Below are 21,884 nucleotides of genomic sequence, written 5' to 3'. Positions count from 1 at the left end.
CACCCCTGTACAGTGTATAATTTCATTCTGGTGCCTTGTGTGTTTTATTACTTGCATTCAATTATTCCACTGCTTTTCCCAGTTGTTTCCCATCGTTAACATTATAATTGTTTGTCTTCTGTTGTTGTGTCCCCCCTTCACGTTATCTCTTCAAGGTTTGATGTTTCTTTGTGCTTGTGTGATCTCAGAGAACATCAGAGCTATGGAACCTACTATGTGCAAATTTTACTTTTTCTAATAAACCCATTTAGTTTTATCAACAGCTTTAGATGATTAATCAGTCCTCTGGATATAAGTGTGTGCAAGTACTAGAAGTCTGTTTGCTCAAAGATACCTTAAATGAAAAATAAATTGTAAAAGGAGACCATATCCATAAATATAACCAGGAGGGGGGAAGGGAGCAGAGTTAGGGTTGAGCTTTCAACCTTCGTTCTGTATTTCAAGAGTTCTGAATGCTTGGTTTGTTAGCATTAGTGCTGCACTAACTTAGGGTATTTTTCCATGAGAGTGTGTGTGTTTAACCAACTAAGCATGAAATCCCTTGCTTCTGTTTGTCCCTATTAAATAGTGGCAACAAAAGAAACAGACAGGAGATGGGTCCAGAACAAAGCAGAAATAATGGAGTATTTCACCCCCAAAAGGAGAGTGAAACGAGAAGTACAATGAGTAGGCAAAGACAGACTCAACAGCTGGAGGCAGTTTAATGTGTTGTAGAGAGTACTTATTCAGGGACATTTGCTGCCCAGAGCTTCAATCTGTGATCTCCAAGTGGCACATATATCCAAGTGTTTGGCCATCCCTGCTATAAACACAGTATGCTTTTCCCAGAAGAAATCTCCATAGGCCTTTATAGGGACACTGTCTAGGATTGTTAGCATAAATACTGATATGCCTAAAACCCAGAATCATCTGCTTGGGTTAGAAATCTGTAAGGAGGAGTAGAACTGGCTAGCTTCTTCCCTTAACTCTTATGAAATGGTTACACATGCACATGTGACATTCACGCACACGGACAAGTAAAATGAAAGTAACGGTGCTGCTGAATGGCACAAAGATTTCTGCAGACTGCAGCACCTATTACTCCCAGTTTCCTGGATAAATCATCCTTTTTCAAAAACTGATTAGATGCATACATTTTTAAAGGTACCTTCTTGTTTTATTTTCAGTACTTTCAGTACTTTCAGTACTTCAGAACAAAAATAAGTTTGTTCATTAAAAAATGAACTCCTGACTCTCCCTGCATGCCTATTTTCCTCATCCGGTGGCTATAGCTTTGAATGTGATATTCTCAAAAATTGTGAAAGCTGACAATTTGACATGTCATTTCCTTTATACTAAGTAAGATCTTACCCTGATAGGATGAGAAGGCTCAAAAAAATGTTCCATTTTTGTTGCTAGTAGTGGGGTCTGAATACATGACCATATCCCAAACGACTTTTTACTCACAATGCTAACTAGCTTTGCTTGACCCTGTATTTGCAGTAGTCCAATGTTTTCTTTTCTGTTTGCTCTGACACTTCCTCTAAGAGGCACTGCTTGGGTTTAGAGTTTGTTTCGTAATACCTGAAAGGCAGGATTTTATTGCCCATTGAGCAAATCAGGTTTGGGAATCAGTGGAGGAGACTACCAGGTCTATATCTAGCAAGTTAATTCAAGCTTCTTTTATGCATTTTGAGTTGACTAAATGGAGTGGAAAGTATGCTGGTTTGGGAAAGAGCTGACCATTAGTTGTGAATTGAGCAACTCTCTCAATGTTTTTGATATATTTGTGTTTTGGAATTCTGGAATGACTTCTTTAGTTACTGGTACACATTTCTTGCAGTTTTGTGGTTTTCAGAGTGCGCTGTAATATGTGACGACATTTTAAATAATGTGTAGCTCTAGTCCATGGTTATAAAATACTTCAGGATGCATTTCCTGTCTATAATAAAATGCAGAATATAAGATGCAATTTTATTTACATGGTCTGTGACTTCTGAATTTTCTACTCCCCACAGATACTGTGTAGCTACTAGATGCAGCTGCCACAGTTGTGATAATAACGGTTTAGTCTCTATAATGGATGCTTAAATGGCCCTAACTTTGTTAGAGAGCAGGTAACTTTAGGCTACTGAGGGAACAGGAAGAGAATGATCAGACTGTTTGTATAGTGGTATTTCCAATGGGAAAGATGTTCATTGAGCTTGAGTAAGGAGGGTTGCGAAACAAGTTTATAAAGTCTGAATCTGTTATTACAAGTATTCCCTTCAATGTGCTCTAAAATTTCTCATCTCAGCTGCTGCTAAGTGCTATACACAATAGCTTAGGTTTCAGCAGCTTTTTGAAGGTAGAGTATTAAAAAATACTTTTCATTACAACTAAACCAATTTACTGAAGGAAATTAGCCTAGCAGAAGGACAAAGTCATGAATATTGCAAAGATAGGGGAATCATACCAAATAAAATAAAAGAGTGGTCTGGAGGGAGCTGTGTTCCTGTCTTCTAGGGGTCTGTCTGAAATTTTCATGCCTAACAGTACTTAGTAGTGAAGGGTAAGTGAAAGGGTGAGGAGTCTACATGTGCTACTTTGGAGATGCAATCTTACCTGGATTTTTGATCATGTGTTTCATCCATAGCATACAAAGATTCTCCAGATCAAGTTAGTTTTTTGCAGTAGAGAGATTCTGAGGTTCACAAAACCTGCCTGTCACCCATAGAGCCTACATGTATGCTCTGCAAAGAGCAGAAATTATCTTTCACAGAACTATATGTTGTTAGATGTTGTCAGGGCTCGAGAGTCATGTCTGGTTGCATAAGAACCAGCACAGTGCCTGGACAGAGAAGCACAGGATTCCATCAGCTTACCTATTCCTTTATGTTTTTCAATGTGACATCAAGAGGTTGTTGCAAAGATGCCATGATGACAGGGACAAATTGAATCCTTTTAAAGACTGCCTGTAGAGGATCTGACACAGCCTCGGGAGCTCTGGCAATCTCTGAAGGATTTTACGTGGCTTTCAGCTTGATATCCATTAAGTGGAAGCTCTGTTTAAGGGAGTTTATCTTGTTCAATGAACTCAGTTGGCCTTTCTCACTTAAGTACCACAGTAGAATGTTTGCTGTGGCTTTGTAGAACCTGTGAGATAAGCATAAACCTGTAAATAAATAGAACATCAGTAAATAAAGCTAGGGGGCAAATTTATTCCTTAAAGGTATGGACACATTCAAGGGCAAGCCTTCTTAAAGAAAATATTTTTTGAATCAAATGTTGATAGAAGCAAAGCTATTGTTTTTAAAATCTGCTGCCTTTATTCAGCTTAAATATTATTGTACATATTCTTACTTCTAAAATGTTTCCTTTCACTCTTTTAAATGGTGCTGAAGTAGTTTTGTAGCTTTCACTGAATTTATCTTTTGCTTCTTCAAAGCAATGAAAACTGTTTTGGTAGCATGTGTAATAGCTTACCATGTATCCTGAAAGAATCCAATTAAAGTTCTGCGTTGAGTGCGCCGTCCCGTTATAATCACATTCTCACTGGACGACTTGCTCACAGGGTCAGACCCCACTGTTTGCATTAGAGCCTTACTGACATCAGTTCAATTTCTCTGCTCCTCCAGTGTCCCTCAGTGAGAAAACCTGGGCAGTTGTCAAGACAAACTAGGTTAAGGTTGTAAAGACTGGATTTCTTTTCCTGCAATCAGTGCATTGCAGACTTGTGGTTAAGATGGAAATAATGAGCTGGGGCTATGTAAAAACAGAATGTGTGAGAAAGGGCTGATTGCACAGACATGTTTTCCCTTCCCTATTAGAGCAGATGTTGTCCTTTGATATAAAGGTGGCAGATACTGGGGAAAAAGTTGTGTGTATATATATATATATATATATATATATTAGGGTGGTGGAAATCTACCTTGGAAATTAGTGGGTAGTTATACTCTATACATAAAATATAAACTTCCTAGCTTTCCTGGAATTGTATGCTTTTAGATTTTTAACATAAAACATTTCGAAATTGCATATAAACAAAGAACTGAAGAACTTAATAAGGGCCTAAGGAACCTTTTAGATAAACTTGGCTACTTCTGCAAAACCGTTTAAGAGAAGTGAGCAGAAATGTGAAATAGGCTTTGTGTAAGAGATTTTTATTTGTTTACATTGTGATTAATTTATACTTCTCCAGCGAAAGTGAGACATCTCTCTGTTTTTTGTTAGATCTAGGTCCAGCAAAATTTGTTTGTTTATTTATTTATTAATTTATTTACAAGCTATACCCTTTAACAGCTGTTGTTCTGAGCTAAAATGCATGACAAAGCAAGCCCAGAAAGGACATTAGTGGAGCAAAGGTCTCTGATTCTTTTCTCTGACAGCAGGTAGAGCCTGGTCAGCAGCTGCTCAGGATTGGCTCTGATATTCACACTAGGTATTGCATGAAATTGGCACAGGAGGGAAACTCATGCATAATCAGCTGCAGAGCTGAGTAGGGCACGTGCCTGTCTCGTGGTGTGAGCAGTTTGTGCTATTTAGGAAATGGATGTCATATTCCTCACATCAGCTTTGTGAGGTTTAGGTGAAATGTTAACATGTACATTTGCTTTCTTATAAAGCTGTTCTAGATTTTTATTGAGGTGATCTTAGTCTATTAATTGTTGACTTAGTCAAAATAATAAGTTGAAATAATAATATGCTTCTCTCCAATGCCATTAAGTTTATAAACTTCCTTCTTAGAGAGTTAAATGAATAAACATTTGCCAGAAAAGAAAACTAACCTCTTCCTTTTGTTTTTGTTTTGTTTGTTTTACCCTACCCTGGCAGTGTTTTAGAGCACTTTGCTGCAAGGGACCACCACCACCACGACCTGAGTATGACTTGGTTTGCATAGGCCTCTCTGGTTCTGGCAAGACAAGTCTTCTGTCTCAGCTCTGCAGTGAAAGCCCGGAGAATATTGTATCTACCACAGGTAGGATGCTGCCTTTATTCCATGGTGTGCTGGAATATTGCCCAAAGATGACTCCTGAAACACATAGCAAAGGCTGCGGAGAACTTCAGCCCGCTTACCTTGCTGTTGAAAGTATCTAATGGGTCACTTTGGAGCTACCACCACTTTCTTTCAGTATTGATACATTGGGGAGTATCTATGAAAACATACAATTTGGAATGTGTTAAAAGTCTGAACAGTGTGGTCTAATGAAGCAGAACCATGATATACAGTAGCACTGTACTGTAGACACACATTAAAATGTTTCTTTCTTCTCATTTTACTTTCGATTTTTAAACCATCTCACTATGTATTGGAGAGAAAAGAGAAGAAAGTGCTGTAAAATAGAAAAGGACAATGATGCTCTGAAACTTAAATTGGGATTTATTTCTGTAATAAATCCATCTTGGTCTACACGGCCTTGTCGTTTGTGCGAGCAACCAAAAGAATAAATGTAATGGAAATATGTTTTTTTGGTGATAATCCCAGCTTTTTAGATGAGCAACAGGCTTGTTTATGTAGTAAGGGCAGATTGTGATCGAAGAATCAATTTACAGAAAGTTTCAGTGGTACTCAGAAGATACATGAAAACAGTACAACCAGATAAGAGGCATCTTAAGTCCAAAAAACTTGAATCAGCATCCTGATAATGGTGAACCAGAATGCCTAATACTGAAAAGCATGTTTTGATTGAAAAAAAACCCAAAATAAAACTAAGTAACCAACAAAAAACAAACGAAGAACAAGACAGCGCCAGAAAAACCAGAAACAAACATGTGAAGTAAGAAGAGGGAATACTTGACTGGAAGGAGGGCAGATTAGGTCATGGAGGTTGAAGAAATTTGGTTCAGTGGCTGCAGCAATTATAATGGTTGATTTGCTGATGGAACTGATACTAAGTGTTGTGCAAGTACCTTGTGTTTACAGTTACATGGCTTCGTACTGTAGTTGTGGTTCACGGGCTTGGATTTCATGATTGTGCCTTAGCAACCTTAGCTGTTTTTCAGTGTGTATTTCCTTAATTTACAAGAACATAAGATTATTTAATACAACTGTAAGTAAAATGTAAAACAGGTACAAGAAAATAGTGTTTTTATTAACCTGTGAATAATTAACCTATGGCCTCTATAGTTGTGTTACTGCCAGTGTTAGAGAGATCTGATGGTTGTGAGAAGGTGCCTAACTCAAAAAGCTAGAAGAGAATTGTAGAGTAATGAGCTTTCTTCTAAATTTTTTTTTATCCCTCACTTGAACTTTATGTCTGGGATTAGAACAAATTTAACACTTTAGACCCTGAAAGAAATAGTAACAGCAATATAAATAGAAATATAGAGCTATCAGAGGAAGTAATGAAAATACCATTAATTGAAAATTAAATTGATTTAATTTTTCTGGAGAGATGCAATAAAATACCATTATGTAATTAGGCAACTTCAGGAATGCAAAACAACTCCAGAGAATATTAGGCAGGCAAACCAAAATGATGCACATCTAGGGTATTCAGCTTATAAATAATCTTCTTAAATGTGGCATATCAGACAATATTGTGGAGAATCCAAGAATACGAAATGACAACTTCTCTGCTCAGTTTTCAAACTGTAACGTATATTATTGCTTATTTCATCAATACCACTCAGATCCATACCATTTTTTCCTTTCTTTTTGGAAGAATTTAGGATTTCTTTTAAGAGAACAATCTCCAAAATATTTCATAATTATTCCCTACAGATTTTCTTGTACTTTCTTCTACTGCATGTCGCACTGACCGTAGTAGGAATACTGTAACATCTTACTCGTCTAACCAGGGGTAAAAAACATCTTGTTTCTGTTAAGTGATAGTTAATAAACGTGAAGTGAATCACATTTTCTCAAAACTTCTTTACTCAGTTCACAGGTATGTAATCATGTTGAAACTACTTGTGCTAGATGGAAGTAAATTTAATGTCTGTCTGGAAAGTTTTTGCTGAAAGAGCAGACATAATTTATCCTATATAAAGTATTCAGTACACTTATATATATGTATGCACTGAACATGCAAAATCACATTCCCTTTCTCTTGTCTGTCTGAATTTTCAGTTAAGGATAAAGATCACATTTTGTTGGTGTTTTTCTGTTTGTTTGTTTTTAATTTTTTCTTTCAATCTTAAGCAAAAATCAGGCTTATATGAATCCTCTCTGAATAGAGGATTCATAGATATTTCCAGTGTGCATATGACCATTTCAATACATCCAACTAAGGTCTGTAGGAGGATCTTTCAGTTAATAACATTTATAAAAAGGGTTAATAATCCAAGTGCAACCAAAACCTATGAAGTTTAAATGGAAGAATACAGTGATTTGAATTGCACATTGTCTTCAAGGTCTCCTAAAATTTGCAGAATGATCAACTCATGTTACTGGTAGTCTGAATTACCCACTTTAGCTCCAGATGCAGTAAAAGATTATTTTATAGAAGTATATTGTGATAGGTGGTCTTGATAGTTGTTTTATGCTAAATGTTATGTGCCAGGTACTTAAAATTGAAAACTGCATTGCTTATCCTGATTTATTCTTGTCCCATTCCATGACACTCCTCCACCTCTTACCCCCTTCCCATCCACATATTTAAACAGAATTTCTCAGGAAAATCCTGGTTCCTGATGGAAAAAGTTGGTTTTTTTGAATATATGCAATTGATTCCAAATGGCCCCTTTAACAAATAGCTTACTAATGCTCTTTATTTCTCTTCTTAGGTTTTAGTATAAAAGCAGTGCCATTCCAGAATGCAATTTTGAATGTAAAAGAACTTGGAGGTATGGCATTTATTCTTTGTTTATGAAACATGCAATGTCTGAATCTCATCATAACTGTCACTTGTTTAAAATTGTTAGTTATTTAAAATTTTAAAATGGTAGATCAGTATAGCTGCAGTTAAAAATCTCAGCAGATAAAGTTGAGAAAAGTTGTACAAATCCTGACCTCAAAAAACAAAGGGTAAAAAACAGGAGGAAGGCATGTGGTGTATCTCCTTAATGTAATTTCTTGGATTAAAGTGGTTAAGTTATACAGAAATACAAATTGGACTGTAATTTTAGTATGGATCATGTGGCAGCTCAAGGAAGTGTATGTTCTTTGTGTTTACTATATGTATAAACTTTCACTTATGAGAACTGGCTCAGGTAACTATGTGAACATTTGTGAAAACCAATATATTTATTGCACCACTGAAAGTGTTGCAAAGGCAGCCAACTTAAAATTAGTTATATTCTTTGAGAACTGTTCTCTTGTTGAATTTATTAGATTTTGGAGCAATAGTTGTTTTATGGTTGTAGGACTTCTAAAAAATTTTCTGAATACAGGCAATCTATTTGACTCCCAGTTCTAACTCTGAGTCTCAAGGGAGGTTGGTTGTTACAAACAAGAAAACACTCTTTTCATGAAAGTTCTTGTGGAGTCTAATGTTCTTCTAATTTAAAACCCACTTAGTTTGTCTTCATATTCTAGTGTTTCTTTATATCTATATTGTATTGTATTTCTTATTACATTTATGTTAATATACTAGACTTAATATTGAGGATATTTATTAGGTTTTTCAGCAAGCTTGTAACCTCTCTTAAATGATCTGGGGTAGAATTTGACTTGGTTCTTGTGGAAAGTTTCGGGAAGTCTCTTTTCATGGTAGGTGTCTTACCTGAACCTATTTCAAGGAGGCGTTAAGATAAGCACATGTGGAAGGCATAGCATTTTCTCTTTACTGCCACTGGTCCATGGATTTAAACATACATGTTCCTGTTTGAGCATGCATTTTGTAAAAAACCCACAACCCAGTAAGTTTTCTGTCATAAAGAGATCACTCCCCAGAGATAGTGTAGTTACTGCTTAAGTGTGTTATGTGCATTATGTGCACTTAGTCATAATGTTACTTTTTGGATTTTTTTTGGAATCATTTGCAGTCTAGTTTATACGTTCTGCTACCCAAGCTATATGAAATATATAATTCATGTAGGTAAATAAAATTTTTAATCAAGAATTGAATCTGTGTATTATATAGCAGATCCTTGTTAAAGTCCCTTAACCTTTTCTGACCATACAACTTTTATACAGTATGTGTATTTTGAGAAATCTTATCATAGTGCAGAGTTTTGGTCACGATGAGGAGTAATCCAGAATGGCTGATTTGTTGTTTTCATCCATTTATCTCTTCTCAAAGACAGAAGGATTGTCAGATTTTTTTTACTGCAACTTTTTCTTCTTTTTTCCTTTGACTATGGGTGTTTGCATGTCTGTATTTAAAAGTTATGTAATCTGATTTTTTATATGAAATATTGCAGAAAAATGGTAGTTCTGTTACCTTTTCATTTCCTAGGTAAGAGAGCAAAAGCAAGCTTCCAAAAGTTTGTTCTGTTCCAAAAGTTGGTGGTCGCTAGTGGTGTTCAGGGCTCATTATGGGTCCCAGTTTTGTTTAATATCTTTATTCATGGTCTGGACAAGGGAATAAAGTTTGCAGATGACACCAAGATGGGCAGAAGTGTTGATCTGCTGGAGGGGTAGGAATGCTCTGCAGAGGGATCTGGACAGGCTGGATCAATGAGCTGAGGCCAATGGTGTGAGGTTCAACAAGGCCCAGGGCTGGGTCCTGCCCTTGGGTCACAACAGCCCCAGGCAGGGCCACAGGCTGGGACAGAGGGGCTGGAAAGGAGCTGGGGGTGCTGGTGACAGCAGCTGAACATGAGCCAGGGTGTTCCCAGGTGGCCAAGAAGGCCAATGGCATCCTGGCCTGGATCAGCAATGGTGTGGCCAGCAGGAGCAGGGCAGGGATTGTCCCCCTGTCCTGGGCACTGGTCAGGCCACACCTCGAGTGCTGTGTCCAGTTCTGGGCCCTCACTGCAAGAAAGACACTGAGGTGCTGGAGTGAGTCCAGAGAAGGGGAATGGAGCTGGGGAAGGGTCTAGAGCAGCAGTCCTGTGAGGAGCAGCTAAGGAAACTCTTCAACTGAGGGGGTATTTAGTCTGGATAAAAGGAAGGTCAGAGGTGACCTTACCGCACTACAACTGCCTGAAAGGAGGCTGTGGCTGAGAAGAGGTTGCACTCTTCTTCCTGTCAACCAGTGACAGGATGAGAGGACATGGCTTCAAGATGCGCCAGTGGAGGTTCAGGCTGAACATCAGGAAGAATTTCTTAATGAAAACAGTTGTTAAACCTTGGAATGACTGCCGAGGGAGTCACCATCCCTAGAGGTGTTCAAGAAACAACTGGGCGTGGTACTTAGTTCCATGATCTAGTTTACAAGGTGGTGATAGGTCAAAGGTTGTACTTGATGATCTTAGAGGTCTTTTCCAACCTAAATCATTCTGTGATTCTCTAGTCAGCATTTAACCTTTTAGCTGAGAAATGTGTTTCTGTTTGATGGAAGTAAAACCTGAGCTTTCTGGAGTAGGCATGGTTTCTGTCTTTCTTCTGTATGAAAATAAACCAAAGCCTTTTAAATTTGTCACCCCAAGACATCACTGTTAAATTTTATTTTGGAATTTCTGCTTCTGATGTTGAAGAGAAGTCCATGTTATGCCTGATTTCTGGGGTTTTTTTTGGCTTATTCCTGGTTTTTGCCTTCAGTCGTTATGTTATTGTTATAAAATTTCTCTTTGCTGTAGTGTGAAGGTCTTGTCCAAACATTTGATCTTGGAAACTTGAAAGAAGGCATCTTTTCTTAACACTGTTTGTAGTCACATGTTATTTACAGAGTGAAGTTCGATATAGTTTTAATTTTTATTGTTTTGTCTTTTTAGGTTTAGGTAACAGAAATCTTCATATGTCTTCATACAGTAACGTATCAACAGCCAGTGTTTAAAACACAGCCAAAGTTTTACTGCTTAAGGCTCTTATATTCAGCACCCAAGCATTTATGTGAAACAGATGCTGACTGTGTAGTATCCATTCTGTTTCATTGAAGTAGTACTCTTCCTTGGGGTCAAAGATGGTGCTAGTTTTTACTGTGCTGGTTGTCTCCAAAGCTGATAGTGAAGCCAGGTTTTATTTCTTCGTTTCTACAGGGATTGTAAATTTTCAGGCAAAATATATACAACATAGTCTCTCTTCTTTAATCTGTTCAGGGACTGATTATCTCTTCATCCTCCTTTAAGATTTAGAGATCGGGAGCAAAGTTTGTTCTGCTCTCTTTGCAAAATTTTTTCTTTGAAGTACATGATTCTAGGATATTAAAAATTGAACCTTATTTTTGTGTTTTTTGGGGTTTTTTTGTTTGTTTTGTTTTTTTTTAATTGTTTTTGTTTCCTGAGAAAGGAACTTGTAGTCCTAACAGAAAACAAAGGGTTTATCCAATTTGATAAATAGTAAATATTTTCTTTGAAAACATTGAATTTGATCCTGAAAAAGTCAGAATATATAGAAAGCTTTCAAATCTAACATTAGGCTTTTTTGAATTACTTGAAAAGAAAGTCTTGCTTTATTTGCTGACCAAGTTGAACTGCCTGTTCTCTAAGTTGCTGTTTTGCTATACTGAGAATCCCTTTCTTAACCCCAAGAAGCTAAAAAAATAACCATTGGTAAAAAATTTGGTCTATAAAATAATATGTATAATTTAAATTATTGTGAAGATGTGCCATGCCCTAATCCACATTCTTTTGGAATGTGGTATTACCAGGACAATTGGAAATATCTGTCTTTATTACACAATTCAGCTGAGTAATGGCATGGAAAGAAACTACAGTTGTGATAATTTCCTCTTATGGTGTAGTAATTTTTTGTGGGAATTAATTATGACATTGTGAATGATGAACATAAAGGAGAGTGGGAGAAGACTGAATATCAGGCAGATGATAATGTTTGTTGTTTAGAAGAAACAGTGTTTGCTGAAAAAAGTCTGGGATTCTGAATGCTGAGGTTGGTTCTCAAGATAGATATTGGAGGTGTAAAAGCAATAGGAAGCTTTTTCTTTGGTTCTAATGAATTCAAACCTGGAGACACAGTGGCTGAATGCACCATTTATTCTGTTTTTTTCAGTCATTTGCAGTTGTAATGCTGTCAAAACAGAATATAAAGTTGTGGTTTAGATATTTATTCAGGCCTATATCAAGATTTAAAGTCTGTCCTGGTAGTCAACTAAGAATTTTTGCTTGTCTTTTTAGAGTAAGTTTTTTAATAATTTCATTAAGTGTCTTGTAAATGCTGGCTTAGAAACTACAAGTGAGATGCCAAATAATGAGCCAAGTCAGATTTAACAGAATGATTCTGGATGTGAGTGGCTCTTCTTCTTACAAAGTTTAAAAGTACTAACAGCATGCTATATAGGGTTCAATAATGTTCCCTCTTTTATTTATTAAAATACATTGCATATATTTGTGTTAGGTTTTGTGGTGCACCCTAAAGCCGTTTTCTCAAACATAGAGAGTACATGTTGTGTAGTCACATTGGAAAATTCATTTAAGACAAAAATCTGTTAAGTACTTAGCAAGAGCAGAGTGGTTAATATCAGGAATGCTCTTGTCTCCAGCTGGTTGAGCATGCCCAGGAAAAGAGATGAGAACTTGCCTCCCCACTGCTGTTACTTCTTAAGCTTGATTACCAAAGTCATAAATTCACGTTCTTAGGCCAGCTAAATTAATTGTCTAGGTGACTGCTTGAGAACAAATAGCTTTAAATAGGCTTGGTTAAACAAAGCATGCGTATTTTGCCTTAATTTGGAAGTAAAGAGCAGCAGAAAAGAGAGTAGGAGGAGAAGCCATGCTGTTGTGCAGTTGAATGCAGTTTCCAAGCTGAATGGAAAATACGAAATTCTGGAGAAGACAGTAACAGTTGTCAGGTAGTATCTGCCTGGTGAAAAAAATGATGGATGTGGGAGAAAATAATGTTGCTCTATTAATTAGAATTTATTAATATTTAAAATCTAAATATTTTTTTGAAATTTCTCTCTTCTTTTGCTCTATGGAGGTAGAGTACTGAAAACGCTTCAAACAACATAGAGCAGCTAACATTTCATCAAATTAGTCATAAGAAAACTGATTCTACAAGTAAATGCCAACCTAAGTGATCTCAACAGGGATGAACTAACACAAAGCAATAAAATCTCCATGCTGTACTTGACTAAAAGGCACTTAGACACCTCTACAAAATCTGGTTGTGGAGTACATGCAATGCCATCTGTGACATAGCTGCATCAAATGGTTTACAGAATGTCTTAGCAGATGAAATTTTTAGATGACCCTGTTGAGCTGTCCATGCTGTGAGTTGCACAAAGACCCTTCCAAAAGCGTTAAAGTTAGATCTGTTTGCTATCAATCATGCCCAGACTGCTGTTCAAATGGTGCCTAAACCCAGGCTCTGTCACACAGTTTCCTCATTTCATTGATGAGTAAGTTCATTTACACCTGCTTATGGACCTCTTAATGTGAGTCTGAGGAAGCTGAAATTCAGCATAGTGATCCTGCCACTGTTCTTTGGAAATACTGTGCTTTTGCTACAATTAGGTTTTACAGTGTGAAAAGACAACCCTCAGTTTGTCTCACTGCAAGTAGGAGCCATGCAAGCAATGCCTATCACAGCTGTGTAAATAGGATAAGCAAAATACAGAATTTCCTAGATAAGCTTTTTGTCGGTGGGGACTGGTTGTTTTTGTTTGTGAGATATTTCGTGGAGAGAAAAGCAGAACATTTGGTTTGCTTAAAATTCTCTGTCTCCTGTTGGGCTTGCAGTGCCGTTTTCTTCAGGCAGAATCAAAGGATAGAGTGTAGCAGCTTAGGGAACATCCGGCCCAACCCCTGTCATTTAGGAAAAAAAAAAAAAAAAAAAAAAAGTTTTACCTTTGATTCTAGGCAGCTAAAACTTTATAAACTTCTGTGGGCCAATTAGCACAAAGGCTAAACAGAAATACCCAGAAATGCACAGCTGTGGTAGACTTGCTGATTCTTTTGTATGCCTACTAGTTTGAAGTGCCATGAAATAGATGTGTTTTGAACTTTATTTGAGGTTAGCTGCACTGTTATCAAAGCTGTGACTACAGCTCAGGAGAGGGTACATTTGAACCTTGCTGGGTGCTGGCAGCAGTCTTACTGTGGAGTTGTGCCTCTGTTTCTGAGACCCTGGCTGTCTCAGAGTCCTTTAGCAGATGAGGGAGAAGGAAACAGATGCAGATTAGCTTGTTGCCAACCAGTCTTTGCTAGCCCTAGAGGGCATACTATGTGTTCGTGAATTTAAAAAACAAACAACCCCAAGCTCACTAAAAAAAGAAAAAGAAGAGGTGAAGAATGGGTTTCTATGCCACCTGCTGCAAACCAATAAATCTTTAGATATTGGGTGTAAATAGATGTTAAAGCATATTGCAGGACACACATATCCTTCTCTTTCTTTTAAATTATTTTGTAAATTTTTAAATGAAATTTATAATGAATTTTATGTTCTTGAATAGAACAGGAGATACTTGTTTCAAATTGCAAGTTTTATTTTAACATGATAGTATAATACACTCACCCAAGCAGATCAAACTGACTTTCTTCAGGCAGGTATAAGTATAATGTTTTTAAAACTGCCAAATGCTTGAAACCCGAATGTTGTTCCAACAGATCTAAATATCAGAATAAGGTGGAGATTCAAAGTTGGAAACAGCACTTAAGTTAGCTAATAACGAAAATACTGAAGGCTTGACTTCCAGATTAATCTCACTGGGAAAGCCTGGAAGGCAGACAAGAGATGACAGAAATGGTTTCCATAAACTTTGATTTGGTAAGAAAAATAATATTAAGCACCATAAACTTATATGCATTTCAGATTTTTTATGTTTTGAATAGAAAACTTCTTCCTCAATGTTTTTTTGTCCTTATTTTTCCCCTTCTATGCTGTTTTTCCAAACAGCATTTGAATTGCCACAGTGAATATAGCTGATTTGGCAATCTCAAAATATTCCTCTTTCTGGGGAAAAAGTGCCAATTTCCCACTGCCGTGTTTCGTGCATTGCAGGAGTGCACTGCCAGAAAGCCTGGAGAAAGTAGGCTGTGATCACTTGGTCTTAGAACCTAGGAAGCAGAAGTCCTATGATTTTGAAAATGGAGAAGGTTTTGGTTTAGCGTCTGTGTTGTCACAGTAGCCATACAAAGTAGCCATGGAATGATGGCTTCACACAGACATTACACCCCTGAAAACATTTCTATCTCTGTGTGGATGTCTCTGTCAGATGGGACAAAGTCCATGCACTTTCACAGCAGGTATCTTACACAGGATTTATAAATTCGTTTGTAATAAAAGGCAGCTAGCACATTGAAAAAAAAAATTTAAAAAATCTGTATGTGGGATTTATTCAAGGGTGGAATACTGGGAAACCTGCCCAAGATAGATGGGGAGCAGCAACATCTCTTGAACATGTTAAGATTTCTAAGGTTTCAGGCATCTTCTTGACTACTCAGGAAAATACATAAGTTTTACTTCTGGGGATATGATGTGAAGTGCATGTATAATCCCTACATAGATTTAGAAACACTTATTTTCCAAAGGTTTTCTTGGGGTGAAAGGTTAGGGTATATTTACAGATTTTGCAAGAATTGATAAGACATTTCTTTTTTCCTTCCCTTCTTTCTTCCTCACCATGGGCCAGTGTTACATACAAAAAGATTTTGTGGCAGAGTCCTTGTCATTTTTTCAACTTCATGCTTATTATAATTGTTCTGTTTAGTATCAGTAGAGGAGTGATCTATTTAATATTTTAATTAACTATAAAACCTTCAGAGTATGTAGGTGAGTGGATGATATATTTGAAGTGGTAGAAGAGCTGTTTGCAGCCTGCTTTCTTTCATGTCCCCAAGTTAACTGTTCTTGATAGGAGGGGAAAAAAAAAAAAAAAAAAAAAAAAAAAAAGAAAAAAAAAAAAGAAAAAAAAAAAAGAAAAAAAGCTTTTCCCTCTATTTGAGCCCATAACTTCTCCAGACCTGTGATGTATTTTGAGGTTAACAAGAGCTTTCATTTTCAGACTAGACTGTGTTGAAGCAAGGGCTCTGTGACATTCATTGTGCTCTCGATGGGGAGTTGCTGCAAGTCTGACAAGTAACAAATTTGACACATGTAAATTTCTTTCAGTGATTTTTTTTTTCTGTAATGCTATGTTCTGTTCTCCTGAAAGTACTGAAAAGGAGGGAGTTGAGGGTAGTCTCAAACCACCACTGCGAATGAAGATGTAAATAGAAGTATTCATAGCTGAAAGGAAGACTTGCAGCTCTGTGTTTTCCATAATATTTACAGGAGTGTGTACTTGTACTTGTGTGTACTGGTTGAGGTGCACGTTAAACAGCACATAACTCAAAATCTTCCTCCCAGCTCCCAAGGGATGCAGTTAGCACTGATGCAAATAATTAACAGTGTTTATATGGGCACACTGTTTTTTTGACTGATGCTAAAGAAAAAAACCCCTTATCTGATATTTTAAAATATTAAAATGAAGATCTCTAAAGTTGCAGTTAGTTGAGTAAACCTGTCCTGTAGTAATGCTAAATGACTGGGGTTTTTAATTGCAGCATCCTGTAATTTTTTCTGTAAGGAGAGGTTTGGTTTTTTTCCTGTTATAAAGTAGTTCAAGCCTAGGTTTGATTGAACAGTATTTTTTCTTTAAGAATAAGTGATTGTGTTGTAGTTTGAATTTTGGTGGGGTTTTTTCCAGTAGTTTATTTGTAAATTGCATGTTTTAATAACATCACAGGACTCAACCCACTCCTTTAAGTTCCTTCATTGCTAAAGGGAAAAAATCATATGCTTAGCTATAAGTAGTGGCTCTTGCTTTTGTTGGAGGAGGCTGCTACCCTGAGTGTCACATTTTAGTGAACCTGTCATATAGCATGTTCCTTAGGTCTAATGTGAATTATGTTTTTCTGATGTTTTGGAGGAGGTTTTTTTGGGGTTTTTTTTTGGTTTTTGTTGTTGTTGTTGTTTTGTTTTTGGGTTTGTTTTTTTTTTGTGTCTTACTTTAGGCAGTTTATTGGTTGAAGAAACAGGCATATGGTTCAAAGCTGTTAGAGAAACACATGATAGCAGGCTGAGAAACCTAAGTGCTTATTCTATGTGTTACTATTGTTTGATGGGATGTTTTGGATACTAGTTAAGTTAAATTCCTGTTTTTATCACACCAGTCTTCTGAGACCCTAAGGATGTTTAATGAACACACATTATGTTCTGGATTTCCAAAGATCTCAGACTTTGAATTGTCCTGTCTTTGAAACTTTTGGAATAGATGAAAAAATAAATTACTTAGATAGTTTTGCTGAACTGCACCTAAAACAACTACTTGTTTTCTAAGCCTGTATTTGTCACACCACAAAGTGTGAATGGCTGAAACATTATTCGTAGGCAATCGTTTCCTGCCCAGGATAACTCCACTCCACTGCTCTGAGGTATGAAGCTGAGAGCAAATTCTGTTCTCTGGATATAAAGAGTTAAGGCAAAAGAATATCACATTATTTGTCTTGTAGAAATTTTGACTTCCAGCTGCTGATAGTGTATTGATGCCAAGAATTATTTTTAAAGTGCATTTGCCAGAAAAATGGTTTGAAATGGCACCCTAAGGTACATGCTTTATCAGTCTTTTTTCTTGTCTGCTTAGTGCAAATTATTTTTATTCTTAAACCTCAGGTGATTTCCTCAGAACTGAAGTGTAAGCAATTTCAGGGCATGTCATTAGAGTAATGGAAGTTCACAAATAAAATACCAAGTTTCATGGGACATTGTAAGTTGGTTCCTACAACTATGCCATGGTGGCTGACCAGGGCTAGATAGAAAAGGACTGCTTTGTTGGTTCTTTTGAGACAGCTGACATGGAGGAACAAAGTTGAGCTGCTGAAGAACGTGAACCAAAAAGACAGAACCATAAGGTCAGCAAATCAGCATACTCCTTTTCTGGCTTCAATGTCGCATGTAGGGATCCATGAGCTGCTTTTTTCCAAATGCCTGGATAAAAGAGTTCAAATGCTCTGCAGTTCACTGCAGTTTTTCTTCTTAGAGTGAGTATGGTTACAAAGATAAGACTCAGATTCTACCAGTGACATGTGATTGAAAAGTAGCTGACTGATGCTTAAAGCAAATAAGACAGATGTTATGTTGCTAGGAAAAAAAAATACATTTCAAAGAACTGATCATTGTCTTGGTCTTTAAGTTCATCGAAAATGATTCTCTACTAGTTTTTAAAGTAATGTGATACTTCAGATGCCTGTGACACTACTGTGTGTGGCTATGTAAATAGTGTCCCTCTGGCAGCTTGCTCTACTTGGTTCTGAAGTAGACAGCTGTTTGGAAAAGCTGGGGCATCTAAGAGATGCTATAAAATTCCTTACAAGTACAGTTGACAGATATTCGTGTGCCACAGAAACATAGGATTAGCTTTCAATGCAGTCCCTCTTCTGTATATATAATATTAATCTTCAGATCTTAATGATAAAATAAATAAAACACCCACCCTGTTTGTGCATTGTTATTTTAAGTCTGGTTAAATTAACAAAGAGATTAAGCAAGGTCTTGACTAAGCCCCATGACTGTTTGCCTTCAAGTAGTCAACTGTGTAGGTCTCTTCCAGAAAAAAATAATTAGGTATGGTTTCAGTATTCTCTGTTGGAAAAAGTGTGTGTGTTTGTGTGTTGACAGCTTGTGCTGGGTGGAGATACAGAAACAAAGTGTTTCAGGGTTCCAGTGTGACTAGTAAAAAGACAAGACTCCATTAGGTGAGATTCGAATACTCTTGAGCTGCATACCTAAATTCGATGGAGCGAATTTCTTTTTTCACGTTTCTTTAATGACTGTCTTTTTTGTTGCTCAGTGTGTAAAATAAGTTAACATTTAAGGTATTGTATCAATGATATGGACAATATGTTGCATTAAAATCTCATTATGTTGCTCAGACATTTTGTGTCATTTTGTTTCACTGAAAAGTAGAATTTTATTATTTTCAGCTGTTGGTTCTTGTGTATATTTGGAAGTTCACTTCTCCCAGTCACAAAATAAGAAAACTGTCTATAAAAGGTATCTTCCACACATTTCTGCAAGTCACTGTCTGGCAGACATGTCAAATTTTCTACTAGAGTATTGCTACTGCTGTTCACTGTTTAGTGTTTGTCCCCATGAGTGTAGTGCCAGATCCAGACATACAAAGAATAGCCCATATCCAAATCATAGTTTAGATAGTTTGACAGCTGTCAAATACAATTTTTTTTTTCCTACCTCATTGCTACAACATATGCTGCTCTCCAGAGGAGACAAAAGCTTTCTGTTGATAACCTTAGTGCTTGGCTTCTGTTGAGATGGCTGAGTGCTGCTGAACTGTGTCCTAAAAATTACTGTGGCATATAAGCCTATACAGTCACTCATGTGTCTGCTGTTGGGCTCTTCCAGAATCCTTAGTGTGGTTGACAGAGCAAAAGTAGTTGAACTAAATGCCTTTGCATGTTGTCACCCTAGCTCTTCATTCACTGTTCAACTCACTATTGTATAATCATTCTCCTCATTAAGTATCTAATTACTTTAATAGGCTTTCCTGACACCTTTTTTCCCCAATTATGAAGTGGTTGCCTGATGGTTTGGAGTTGAACTGGAAGACCTTATCAGAAATGAGCAACTGCCATGACAGAAGCTGCAGGTTATGACAAGGAGCTGCAGGGCAAAGTGAAAAAGAATGGGTAAAGGTTTAGGTATTAGTGCCAAGATATTCCAGTAAGAAGGTAAAGGATTAGGCTGTCTGGTACTGTAAGAATGATAGTTCTGCCAGTACTCATTAATAGAGCAGAAGCTTTAATGGAAGAAAGCTGCATTGAATCAACTTCCTTCCTTATTTTGACAATGTTGATTTGACATTGGGGTGTGTGTGTGTATGTTGGATTTTTTATTGCTTTTTTTTTCTTTTCATCTTTTAATGATGATTAAGAAAGAAAATTTAGTTAATTGTTTTGATCATTCTAAGTAGATGGTTTATTTTCATTTACAAGTGCTATGTTTGTTAAACTATTCTTGTTTTAATTAGTTCTCATTATTGTCTTGAAAGGAGCTGACAATATCAGGAAATACTGGAGTCGTTACTACCAAGGATCCCAAGGGGTAATATTTGTACTAGACAGCGCCTCCTCTGAAGATGATCTAGAAACTGCTAGGAATGAGTTGCATTCTGCTCTCCAGCACCCACAGTTATGTACTTTGCCGTTTTTAATATTGGCCAATCACCAAGACAAGCCAGCAGCTCGCTCAGTACAAGAGGTATGTTAATGTGGCAGCTTCTTGCCTGTTTGTATTTGCTTTCTGCACACCACTGATCCACTGTCACTTACTACCCTGACATCCTGGTTAAGGGCTGGCCTCAGTTTCTTCTTTACTGTAAGTACGCAGACCAGGAACGGTCCCAGTCCCTAAAAACTTAGTCCACTACACTGTATACAGGCTTAGTTGTTCTGGAAAACAGACAAGTAATACTTGGATACAAACAGACCTTCTGCTTTCGCCATATTTTGCTTAAGGGAGAAAAGATGTTTTTAGAACTACTCTTATGAAAAGCTGCTGGGACAGTGATTTTTTTTTTTTTTAGCTTGGGTTTTTATTTGCTATTAGTTTTAATTTTGCACTATTCCATTACTCCATCATTTTCAACTGCTTAAAGCAATATGTTACAGCCATAGATTGTCTTTTTTATGTAAAAGTTTTTTTCTGAACTGCTGTGTACTGATGTGAGGTCAGAGTTTCAGTTCCTGTTCTGAAGTCCTTAACTGGTTCTGATCTTCCTGTTCCAAGGAGTAGTGTTTTTGTCTAATTTCTAGCTGTTGCACAGTAAATTATGTAATTGTTCTATTCAGTGTACCTTTTGCTCTTTAGTTTCTGAGAAATTCATCTTGTCTACGTTCCTATCATGTCAGATACATTTGAGGAAATGCTGAAAATTACTTCTGAAATCGTAGGAAGAAGTTAAAATCTGGTTGTGTCATTCTGTTCATAAATGTCATTTAACGGACTTCTTCTCCTAAAGATTATGTGTGAGTTCTGTGAGTGCAGCAGAGTGAAAACTGTTTCATCACCTTACTGTGTTGCTGCTTTGTATTTAAACTGATTCTTTCTTTGATTTTCTTTTTCTGAAATATGAAGATTTAGACTTTCAGCTCGGAACAAACTGATCTGTAGAATAGCTGCTCTTAGTGCAGTATAGTTGAACATACAGCCTTTACTTCTTTATTGCTACTTATGTCTCCTACCTAAGTCAGAAGAAATTAAGCTTATTACATGTTAGGAAGTGGTGTAAATGTGACTGGCGTATAGCAGTGTTTTTAAGAAGAGTTTGTGACAGTTATATAAACTACATTGTAAAGTATTTTTTCAAATTGTTGGTCCTTTTGTCTGAGAATTCATTCTTAGGAAAAAGGGAAAAAATGGAATTTGGATTTAATATATCAAGTTACATAAAGTAAAAAAAAATTATGCAGGGGTAGAACCTAAAAGTGCTAGGTCTTGTTCATATGAAAAGAGACTTAGAAAGAAGTAATGAATATTTAAAAAAAATGTAATACGGATTTTGATTTTTAAGTTAAATATTTTGGCCTACTTTATTATACAGCCTAAAAGCAAAGCACACAGTCCTAAACCTCCCACTTAAAAAAAAAAGCAATATCCTGAGACAAAGCTGATTTGATTTTATCATCAAAATATAGTTTACGTGTCTTGGCTTTAACTTTTTCATAGGGCAATACAGATCACATTTTTCATCGACAGAAGGGCTGTTTCTTACATGATTTAAGTATTTCTTACTTTACTATATTTTTCATTTTTAAAGTGGCCAAATTTGGTTCAATATTAAGTGAAGTTTTTGGTAGCAAATAAAATTTAGGAAATATTCTTTGTCCAATTTCATATTAATAATGGATGCAATACCAGTTGGTTTGCTTTACAGCAAATTCTACTTTTAACTCTCTCATTTTGCAGCTGAGCCTATGTGGATAGA

At 36.6% G+C, this 21,884-nt stretch overlaps 1 protein-coding gene across 2 annotated transcripts in view; it reads left to right on the top strand.

Moving 5' to 3' along the window:
• ARL15 (ADP ribosylation factor like GTPase 15) overlaps positions 1–21,884 on the top strand; it is a 226,424-nt gene that overhangs the window by 75,531 nt on the left and 129,009 nt on the right. For both annotated transcript variants that reach the window (XM_066181145.1, XM_066181144.1), the window contains 3 exons: positions 4,792–4,936; positions 7,687–7,746; positions 19,950–20,158. In XM_066181145.1, the coding sequence (XP_066037242.1) occupies positions 4,792–4,936; positions 7,687–7,746; positions 19,950–20,158 (414 nt within the window). The remainder of the gene's footprint in view (positions 1–4,791; positions 4,937–7,686; positions 7,747–19,949; positions 20,159–21,884) is intronic.

Source organism: Chamaea fasciata, unplaced genomic scaffold (genome assembly GCF_029207755.1).
Source record: "Chamaea fasciata isolate MVZ Bird 193981 ecotype frontalis unplaced genomic scaffold, bChaFas1.0.hap1 SCAF_4, whole genome shotgun sequence".
NCBI classification, from domain to species: domain Eukaryota; kingdom Metazoa; phylum Chordata; class Aves; order Passeriformes; family Sylviidae; genus Chamaea; species Chamaea fasciata.
The sequence above is the reverse complement of the archived record's forward strand: the minus strand, read 5'-3'. Positions and strand labels throughout refer to the sequence as shown.